The sequence below is a fragment of the Ooceraea biroi genome, unplaced genomic scaffold (genome assembly GCF_003672135.1).
Source record: "Ooceraea biroi isolate clonal line C1 unplaced genomic scaffold, Obir_v5.4 UnassembledTig114, whole genome shotgun sequence".
Lineage (NCBI taxonomy): Eukaryota > Metazoa > Arthropoda > Insecta > Hymenoptera > Formicidae > Ooceraea > Ooceraea biroi.
In genome coordinates, this window is record NW_020825086.1 from 1 (window position 1) to 11,851 (window position 11,851).

An 11,851-nucleotide genomic window follows, 5' to 3' on the forward strand; every position below is an offset into this window, starting at 1 on the left:
AGTAATACAAAGGAACTATTGGTTGCCGGGTTAATATTTAATTAACCATATAAAATTCATTTATCCAAATACAATTGTTCGTCTTAATTAATTTCATAAAATCTTAAACTAACAAACTAATCTTCTATGGTTTATAGCACTATTATAAGTGTGTCCGTCATATGAGTGTTTGGTTAACTATACTTTAATTATTAACGGATTTAAATGCGTAATAATTATATACTTAATTATCTCAGTAACATAAATATTCATTAAATAAATTCAATAATCCTTACTATGAACTGTAATACCATGTTAAATATACTTTTATTTTCATAATTAATTAAACAGATTATTCTTTTTCTTAATATTTTTTGGGTTAAACAACTTATTTCGCTTTATAATTAAATTGTTCACTGAATTGTTTCACTGTATTAATTCTTTAACTTTTGTAATTTCGTAAACTAATTAATATTTTCATTCAAACTTTCGTACACTATAAATATTGAAAACATAACGCTGAATTTGTTTAACCAAATAGTGACTTTGCAATTTTGTGGTTTTCTCAATGATCCCCGTGTGCGATAATAAAAATTTCATCAAGGTACCATCAAGCCTGCTAAAAATGATAGATTCCCAAAGTTTTGGTCCACTTTCCGTTAAAAAATGATTATTTCAAAATTTGAGTCCCTATTAGATTCTCTTATGACCTAGATGCTTCAATATAATTATAACAAAATTAATTCCTTACGGTTCAACATTTGACCAAAAAAATTTAGTAAATTTTATTGCAATTCGGTCAACATTTAAATACTACTTCTTTTGACTAAGATTGTAGACAAATATTCTAGCATTCTTTTACTATAAAATGTTTCTCCTTTTATGTTAATAAAATACATCATTAATTTTTATACGCGATTAAATTCACTTCAAAGTGGTAATACAATTTACTAACACTCACAAAAACTATTCATTGTTATAATAAAACATCAATTCCAAAAATTTACTCCTTTTAATTGTTATTAAATAACAACTTATCGACCTGTACAACAAATCAACACCACAAATGTCTCCGTAAAGTTATATAACTATTCAAAGCTACACCGTCACTTAATAAACAAACTCCAATTCCGCCGCATTATTTTTACTCTGTCTTAAATAAACTAATTGATTTTTCCTGGTTTTTATATAATAACCGACCTATGTGCGTTTTACCGAAAATTACCTACTTGCAAAGGACTTTACTATAGATAATAAAATCCATTTCAAATCAAATTAGTTTCTTTGTTATTAAAAATAATAATATAGTTTTATCCTGTCAAGAACCCAAATGTATTAAAGCCAAAATTATTAATATCTATCAATGGCATATAACATTATAATAGAATATATTTGTTAAAATTAACATTCTTTCAATTATTCAACTAAACATCAATACTTTAATAATAAACAAATTAAGTAGCTCAAATGGCGTTTTGCTAACACTCTTAAAACACCTTCATGGCTATTACAGTTCAAACGATCTCAAATCTATTACCATCTCGTAATTATATATTAATAATCTACACACACATATATAAACTGTCAAAATTATTATTTAACTGCTTGCAAGTATATAAAACAGATTATTTATTAGTTACTGATTTCTGTATGTTTTTGTGCTTATTATAATATTTTCTTTTCCTTTTATGTTTAGTTAATATTATTACTTCATAAATTTATATTAAATACTAGTAATCAAGCTAAAGCTTTTTAACATACAAATGTGTCGGTTTACGGCTAGTCAAATAATAGTTCTTGGTTTATTGGTTTAATAACAGTACTACTTACGTAAAGCCTGTGGTTAAAATAAGTAGTGAGCAAAAATGGTAATAACTATCAACTGGGCGCTCAAAAATAACTATCAGTGGTTATACACTTAATAATTAATATGCAAATAAAAATTAAAAATGGGTGTAGGGACGCCAGGACGTCACCAGCGGCGCAAAAATATTTTCATTTAGAAAAAGGGGCATCATTAATAATTTCCTGTTGAGGCGAAGCCTTCAAGGGCGGTCATTGTTGGTTAAACCGGGTGACTACCCGACTCTCATCCTGGATATTGATTTTACCTGTGCTCATGCAGAGACGTAAAATTATTTCGCGCAAAGAACTGAATTCACCCTTAAATGAAATTTTAAAACGCCGGTTATAAACTTTCAATTGTACAGCGTGATTCTCTTTTCTATTCATATTCATTTGTTTTTTCTTAATCTTGTTGGTTACGTAACGCACAGTTTAAAATATTTTCTATCATGTTAATGATTCCTTATTTCATCGAATTGTCACTATTCGAGTCGATATCGTCAACAGTGTGATATACATGTTTATTTAAACAAAAACTCTTTCAACTGTAAATATTTTATTTAATATCAATGTCTACTGATTATCCCGTTTGCAAATTAATCGATATGGTTTTTATCAATTACCTCCAAGTTGACCAAATTTGCTTATTGTTTGACCGGCATATATGTGTCACGTCCGGGGAAGTGAGAATGTAGACGATCAGGTACCTGTCCCAAATCTATCCCTCAGGTGATTTGATTTCAGGTGCTCTCTTTTGATTATGGGTCAATCTGCATACACCGACTTTACCCGGGAATGGAGAGAGCTTGCGATTAACTCTTACGGTGATGAAATTGTGATTGTCAAAAGGAAAATATTGTAATCAATATTGATTGTAACTTGATATCTCTCTATTATCTAATATATGAAAACTGAATTTAAATTATTATCTCTCTTATTTCTTCAACAAAATTATGGTATAAGAATAGGAAAATATTGAAAGAAAATCGTAGCGTTATGTCGCTGTGTAGTGTATGACAGTGGTATAATATGGAAATAAGGGCGTCGCTTCGCTCTTACTAATGGAAAAATGAAAAGGATGAGCAATAATAATGCTCATATGCAAAGGATTGATAAAATAAAATATCTCAAAAGGAAAGTAGGCAGGTTACTATGCCTTTCTTTAAGTGGAATGTAACACAAAGTAAGGAGACGAGCACTTTTATGCTCATACACGGTGATGGAGTTGAAGAATAAAATAATGATTTAAAACAAATTAATATAGATTCTAATTCGTTATTAACTGTTATTCATAATTTCGTAATGCTTTATTTGGTAATTAAATAAAATATACCTCCTGTGACTAAATTGAATGTATCAGGTAGAATATATAATGATTTGGTCAGACGTAGTATACATAAGGAATTGGTCAGACGAATGAATCTATGTTCGTGCTTAACAATACAATAAACGAAAATTATGTAATTTATTAAACTTAAATCTTGTTAGTGATATACTGTAACCAAGATTAAAATTATTAATTCACCGTGCACTGCCTTATGGTAAGTCAGCAATTCCTTAATATTGTCACTAGCGTAATTGTCACTAGCGTAATTGTCACTAGCGTAAGTCGTACTATTGTCACTAGTGTGAGTCGAACTTTTTACCATGCTCACTTGATTTAAGTACACAAATGTAATAAACTTGTAATGCAAATGTTAATTAATGTTTATAATCGAATTATCCTTCAAATAATGGTATGATTTGATTTTAATTCACTTAAATATTAAATACGACTTAATTGTGTAATGAGGCATATATGTTCGTATACCGAGCTAAAGGATGAGAAAATGGCGGCTATACACGCCGTGGTATATGACAGGTATGGAAGCGAATGTTCGCTCTCGACTGTTTTCAAAGGATAACTCACAGCGAATGAAGTCGCTGTTAATGGTATTCAAAAGGGAAAAAGCGATTTAACGCTTTAAATATAATTGAAATAAATGGGTATGCCTCGCACAAATAAATTGATATAATTAATGCATTCATGCACTATATATTCAATATAGGATGACGCTTCGCTGCGAATTTACGCTGGCGAGCGATTCTGAACAAAAGTTAAAGTTAAATTATGGTTAATTGCAACTGTTGTACCACTAACATTATTCTCAATGATTAAACAATAATAATTGAAGGGTATATTTAATGAACAATTAAATTAATCAAAAGTTTATTACTAAATTCAAGTGTAATATAGAAGTTGGTTACAATATGAATATATGTGTTACTTGAAATAATTTTATTCGCAAATGTCATATAAATCTGAACCCTCAGGCCAGTAATTGTTTCACAACTAATTATAATTCGAAAATATTAAGTAACTGTAAATATAATAATGTATTGAAACTTTATAAATCTGTCAAAATGTGTAGTATGTATATGGAGTACAAGTATAACGTTCCATAAGAGCAGCGAGTATAAAATAATTAAATAAATCTACTCACAAGCGTTCGCACAAATCTAACCCTCAGGTCAGGAAGCACTTGATGATGTAGCAGCACAAGAATAAGTCAATCAGACTTTGGTAATAACTCAAACTTCACTGGCTCTACGTTATATTTTACGCTTAGTTAGCGAATTTACGCTAGCTAGCGACTCCAATAATTAATTAAAAGTAAGTGTAGTCTAAAAAGGGTCGTCAAAAAGGTACAGTAAAAAAGGTGTGTGTAAAAAGTGTGAGTCTAAAGTGTGAGTTTTTTCTCTGGCTGCTGCATCACGTTATATACTCAAAAATTATGATGCTTGGGGACAGGGTCCCTGTAGCTCGAGAAGGGATTACAATAAGTGGGGACGCTACGGTTAAAGCAAAAACTAAAATAGTAGGGAGGCTCTGCCCACTTAACTCATTGGTTCTTCGTTTTCGAAGATTCTTATGGTGGGATCGAAAACTTAAGTGGTGGGATTGGTCTCACGGTGCGTCTAGTGGGGACGATGAGCTCAACGGTGAGCTCAACGCTTACAAAAGATAAACGTATTTTGACGCGTAAGTTCAACATGAAATTCGCAGTACAGAATTATCGCTCATCTGTTATGCTTTTTAATCAACCGGAGTTTCTCCGAATCAAATGGCAGCTGCAACTTCCTGCCGATATGTCTTGCTCGAGATATCTATTCAACCTTTGATTAAGACAGCGGTCTTGGATTATTATTTCAATCAGGTGCCGACAAGTCACCGTCTTTTACAATTAGTCATCATGAAATAATATTCCTTCGTGAATTTAAATCTTTATTCCTTTGTTACTTAACGCTGTGTTCACTGTCTTATTCAAATTAATATTTAAATAATTCTGTAATGCTCACAAATTTAATTCTTAAAATTATAACGCTTGACATATGCATTTATATGCTCCTAGTCTTATGCATGAATTATTATAAGACCCTGCATACGTCTACTTAATAATATAACGCACTCAGTGAAATAATAATCATTATAAATTATTGTAAAATCAATTATTGGTATCATGAGCCTTTAATAATGTAATTAAATCATCTAAAATTATTATTTCAAGATTCCATTCTAATAAACTTATAAAATCTCACTCAACCAATAATTGTCTTATATATATAGGGATGCCTATATATATAGATATACACGTGTATGTACTTGCACGTCTATTCTTTGGTTATTATAAAATTAGTAATAAAGCAACTATTGGTGTGCCGGGTTTAATATTATAATTAAACCGTATAAAATTATTATTCCAATACAATATTAGTCTTAATTAATTCATAAAATCTTAAATAACCAATAATTCTTTTATGGGTTATACGCACCTATATAAGTGTGTTCGTATATGTGTTGTTAATATACTTAATTATTAACGATTAAATGCGTAATAATATATACTTAAATTAATGCTCAGTAACATAAAATATTCCATTAAATAAATTCAATAATCCTTACTATGAACGTAATACCATGTGTAATATACTTTTATTCATAATTAATTAACGATTTATTCTTTTCTTAATATTTTTGGGTTAAACAACTTATTTCCTTTTATATTAAATTGTTCACTAATTGATTTTCACTTTAATTGTTTTTAACTTTGTAACTTCTAAACTATTAATATTTCATTAAAACTTTCTACACTATAAATATTGAAAAATAACGCTGATTTGTTTAACAAATAGTGACTTTGCAATTTTGTGGTTTCTCAATGATCCCGTGGTGCGATAAGAAAAATTTCATCACAGGTACCATCAGCCTAGCTAAAAATGATGATTCCCAAAAGTTGTTGGTCACTTCCGTAAAAATGATTATTTTCAAAATCTGAGGTCCCTATTAGTTTCCTCTTATGACCTAGATGCTTCAATATAATTATAACAAATTATTTCCTTACGGTTCAAATTTTAGACCCAAAAAATTTAGTAAAATTTTATTGCAATTTCGTAAATTTAAATACGTACTTCTTTTTGACTAAGATTGTAGACAAATATTCTACATTCTTTTACTTATAAAATGTTTCTCCTTTTATGTTATAAAAATAATATTAATTTTTCTATACGATAAATCACTTCAAATGTGGTAATACAATTTACTACACTCACAAAACTATTTCATTGTATAATAAAATTAATTCCAAAATTTACTCCTTTAATTGTTATTAATAACAACTTATGACCTTGTACAACAATCAACACCAAATGTCTCCGTAAATTATAATAACTATCAAAGCTACACCGTCACTTAATAAAACTCAATTCCGCCGGCATTATTTTTACTCTTGTCTTAAATAACTAATTGATTTTTCCGTTTTTATATAATAACCGACCCTATTGGTTTTAACGAAAATTACCTACTTGCAAAGGACTTTACTATAGTATAATAAAATCCATTTCAAATCAATTTGTTTCTTTGTTATTAAAAATAATTAAATATTTTATCCTGTCAAGAACCCAAATGTATTAAGCCAAATTTGTAATACTTATCAATGGCTATATAACCATATAATAAGATATATTTTTAAATTAATTCTTTCAATTATTACAACTAACATTAATACTTTTTATATAATAAACAATATTAAGTAGCTCAATGGTTTTGCTACACCTATAAAAACCTTCATGGTATTACAGTTCAAACGATCTAAATATTACCAATCTCGTAATATTATATTATAAATCTATCAAATTATTAATGATAAATGTTTCAAAATTATTTTATTTAACTGCTAGAGTATATAAAACTGTTTTTATATATTTTACTGATTTTATGTATGTTTTTGTTTTTATGTTTCAGAAAATATATATATATATATATATATACGTGACTAAATTAATTAAATAAATCTATCATAAAGCATAATAACTAAGTTATACATATATATTGTTTTTGTCCTTTTAATATTTTCTTTTCCCTTTATATATGTTAATATAATTACTTCATATATTTTTATATTAAAACTAGTATCAAGCTAAAGCTTTTAACATAATAAATGTGTCGGTTAGGTTGCTAAGTAAATAATATTCTTGGTTAGGTTAATAACAGACTACTGTACGTAAGCCTGTGGTTAATAATAAGTAGTGAAGCAAAAATGGTAAGTATCAATGGCGCTCAAAAATAACTATCAGCGGTTATACATTAATAATTAATATTGCAAATAAAAAAAATTAAAAATGGGTGTGAGGTGGACGTCAGGACGTCACATCCCCCCCCTTATTTAAGAACATTTCCGATGCAATCGAGGAAATGGTTCTAATATTCACGCAAACGTTTTTGTAAGTCTGTGTATACAATGGTTTCACTGTCAGTCACCTGCGGCGAAGTTGACTGATTGCTAGGGTTGTTCTGCGACAAAGACTGCGATAATACTGGTTCCACAGGTTCCGATGATCGTTGTTCCTCGGGATCTGCTCGTCCATCCGTGTGGCTGCGTTTGGCTGTACCTCTGGCCAAATAGAGTAGCAGATGAGTCAAGGAGCTCCAGATAGCTCCTAGCACGTACAGACTGCATCCGTAGGCTGAATGTAGAGCATAACCATGTATCATCGTGTCGATGGCTAGCTTGATTAGTCGTACTACTAATAATACTCCAAAAACTCCTGCTGTGGCTGATCCAAATGTGATGAATCCGCCCCAGATCCGTTTGGCAGTTGACTCAGCAATTTTGTTTAATGATGCTTCATCCAATAAGTTGTAAATGGACATGGTATCGTCAGGCATGACGTGTCCGGTGATTCCACGAGCCATGCTGTTAAGTAACGCTGGCTTTTCAGCAGGGAACATTATATGATCCCTGATTTTATCAAGATCCGCCTGGGAATATATTCCGCTGGAAGCTAGTGGTCCCGGCGTTAAATAATTCCATGACATACTTGTCATAGGTTGTAACTGCTGCAACGATGTTCTGCGAACACGTGGCTCCGGAATAAGTTCAATCCATGTATCCTCAATTCGATAAAGGGTTGGCAATTCGTAGCTACACTCTCGTATGGTTCCCATCTTGGTCAACACGTGTGATTTTGGTGTGATAAAGAGGGAAGTGTTGCGTACTGTAACCGGTAGCTCAATATAACATTCCTTAGTGCGGCGTACGATGACGTCCACTGGTATACACTTGATGACATGAACGGCTTCCCCTGCAGTGACGGCCATGTAACCTGGTCCTTTCATGAGCCGATAAGCGAATTCGTCTGGCTGAAGAGTAGCGAAGGACAGTGTGTTTTTTAACACTTCCTTTTCCAGCTCGCAACGTTGTTGAATAACGTCACGATACAACGATGTCATCTGATGTCGTATATGTTTTTCTACGTACACGAATTTAGAGTTGACGTAGGTGAAAATATCGAGGTTCTCCACAGGGATGTCTCTTCGCTCCGCGAAGGTGTTTCCCTTTTCTGCCTCCAAGATAAATAGTTTAGGATGCTCCGTGGTGAGTAGGGTGTATCCACACACGGCTTGACTTCCTCCTGCTGTCAAGGCAAAGTTGTATCCTGACTGACAAGAGTATAAATAGTCTGATGAATGGTATCCATTATTCCATTCATTTTAACTGCCGTTCCTTCATACAGTACGTTGTACTGGTGGAAATTGCAAGACGATGTGGGCATCGGTTTCCAATATGAATATCCATCGTCAAAATCGATGCAAAAACCGTCGCTCAGTGTGCAGACAGTTCCTGATCTTAGCATTACTTTTCCAGAATTTAGGTGCACAGGAACATAGGATGACTTTAATGATATCCGTACAGTTCCATCTACTACGACGTTGTGCCAAGTCCCGTAAGGGTCGGAGAATTGTGTACCCTTGCAGGTTCCATCATGGTTTATCGTTCCGGCAAGCAGGATGCTGTGAACGGTGGTAGTATTAGGCTTCAGTTTGGTGACGATCCTCCCAGTCCTATGGAGAAGTCCTCCTCAGCTGATATATGCGAATGCATTCCACAGTATGTATCACTCGCGATATTTCAACTTTGCACTGTATCACTTCCACGTAATTGTATTCCGCAAGTTGTAGTAACTGAATGTGTGTGTCAGATGTATTTAACGATTGGTGCTTAAGTTCACAGTCTCTGACACCTAGCAATGATACTGTGGTTACATTTAAATGCTGACCTCCACAATCGAATCCAATGAGTCCGTAGGTTGTGGGGATTAATACGAATAACATAATTCCTCATAACGGCTTCATTGTTCTATGGACAATGTTACAATCATTCAGCTTAATAAATATTGCCAATAATTCGTTTGGTGTTACCACATGCTTTCAACCTGATACGCATGAGTGTGTTAGCTCATTATTTTCCAAATTATAAATGAAACAAGTAGTTAACAAATCTGAATCTTGTAATTGGCCTCGTGTTCTTAAATTCCTAAATTTTAAGTAACATCTTTCACATTGATCTATCATAACAATATCGGATAATTTATTGTTACACATGGCACATCGGAAAATCATTGTATTAAAACAATTTGTAAAATAATGTAGTGTCTGGAATATTCCTTCCATAGGGCCAACCGAAGTTTCAATATTAATGCTGGGTAAAAATATTTGATTGTGCCAACAAAATACGCATAATATTTCCGATCTTGTTCATTCAGAACTCGATAAACTCGTACACATTTAACCAAATTAACTTCCGCCATTATAATTATTTTATTATTCCGACTTAGGTTTTATATATTCAAAGTTTTTCGTGTATGTGTTATACAAAAAATCTGTGTTTGACATATCAATCCTATTTAAGTTGTCATGTCCCAAAAGTTCTCTATAAATACTCTTGCAATGTATACAATAACTCATGGGTCGTTTCTGAAAAGTTGCTCGTTGCAACTTACGCAGGTTCCTAAATCTACGGTCCCGCTGGCAATGTAATGCGTAATAATAATTTCAAAATTACTAGTATTGCTTTCTTACTAAAACAGGACATACAATATAAATGTCGTGTTAATCGATGTACAACCTTAATATTAACTATGCATTTTGCATGATTTAAAACTAGCGGGTCTAAAGTCTTACTAGACTGCGCATGATTATTCATTATATAGCCTTAAAATTATTTCTTATATTAATGATGACATGTATTATGTCTAATGCTATTTTTCCCTTTACAAAGTTTAATCATTTAAGGAAAATTAGCATTTCTACGGAACTCTATTGTTATTAGAGTAGGGTTTGAGCTGTTCAGAATTTGAACTAACTCTTTGTCAAGTAAAAGTTGCAACAGAGGTGTCTATTGCTTCAATGCATTTTAATGCTATAATTATCCTGTATGCAAGAAGTGTTTTCCTGAAAATGGTTAATTATCCATTGATGGTAAATTAACTTCATTGAATCAAAATTTATGTTCGTGTTAACGAAATTAATCTAACTTCGTTGTTGTATATACGAATAAGTGTTGGATCGTGTAATTCAAAAATATCCTTATCATGAATTTCCAAATATTCTGTTAACAATTCATATGTATGGTAACAATCTGCACAATTATAAAATGGATTATAAATTAGTAAACTCTTTCCACAAAATGTGCATTCGAAAATAACTTGACGGCTTCCAATTACCATATCATGTTTTAGTAACCGTGAGACATTCTGTTTATAATATATCTTCTCGTTATTTTTGTAGCAAGTGTCACACAAAAATATGCTATTAGCTAACTTGTAACATAACACTGTTCTCATACAATGTACAAGAGAGGCTCTGTGTAAATAAGTAATTATTCCTGGACAGTTCCTCCGAGAACTGAAATGACGGTGTGTGGGACACATAAAAACACATTCAATTGAAAAATGCCTTAGGGCAAGGTTTCGGGTTGATCCGCCGTTTCCTTACGCCTAAATACACAAAAGTATATGTATTATCTTGGTGCACTATAAACTGGCTAGTGGCACTTTCAAAGGTGGTTGTCCGTCTCACTCCATAGGTGTGGTACCATTGGATGCACTGACGGTAAGTTTCTGAGCTCAGCTCAATTTGTTGATCCTGCAACGCGTACAAATATTATTAGTTTTCATCCAGGATTTAAATGGGATATTTTGAGTTTGTCCATATGGACTACTCGGGGTTGATTTTGAAACAAAATTTTTGCATTATGGGTGGTAATATTTCCAATATTTGATAAGGTCCGGTATAATGATCAGCGAATTTTCCTTTACGTGGTTCTTTCAATAAGAAGACGTTATCCCCCTCCTTAAAATCATATGGGCGCACTTGTCTGTCATAATATCGCTTGCTTCGTTCTTTTGATTGTATCAAATTTTGTCTGGCCATTTCCTGTATTTCGTTTAACTTATGAAACAAATTTGTTAAATATTCGCAATATGTTATATCCGTTTCTTCCTCTGTGGGAACAAAAGAGCTTGGGGTACGAGGTATTCGCCCGAATACTAACTGAAATGGGGAGTACTGAGTACTCTCGTGTACACTCGTATTATAAGAAAACATAGCCATAGGTATGTATTCGTCCCATTCGTTGTCTTTACTGATTTGTAACTTAAGATATTCTATTAACACGTGGTGTGATCGCTCTATAGATCCATTTGATTG

General features: G+C 32.2%; 1 protein-coding gene across 1 annotated transcript; it reads right to left on the reverse strand.

The window, feature by feature from the left end:
- Positions 1–7,458: 7,458 nt before the first annotated feature.
- On the reverse strand, positions 7,459–8,785 carry LOC113563477. The gene has a single exon (XM_026975145.1). The coding sequence runs from the start codon at positions 8,591–8,593 to the stop codon at positions 7,562–7,564; it is 1,032 nt and encodes a 343-aa protein (XP_026830946.1). The 5' UTR covers positions 8,594–8,785; the 3' UTR covers positions 7,459–7,561.
- Positions 8,786–11,851: the final 3,066 nt, after the last annotated feature.

What these genes read in the sequence shown, in the direction of transcription:
- LOC113563477 (XM_026975145.1), bottom strand. Translation starts at nt 8,593, where the DNA reads ATGACATCGTTGTATCGTGACGTTATTCAACAACGTTGCGAGCTGGAA.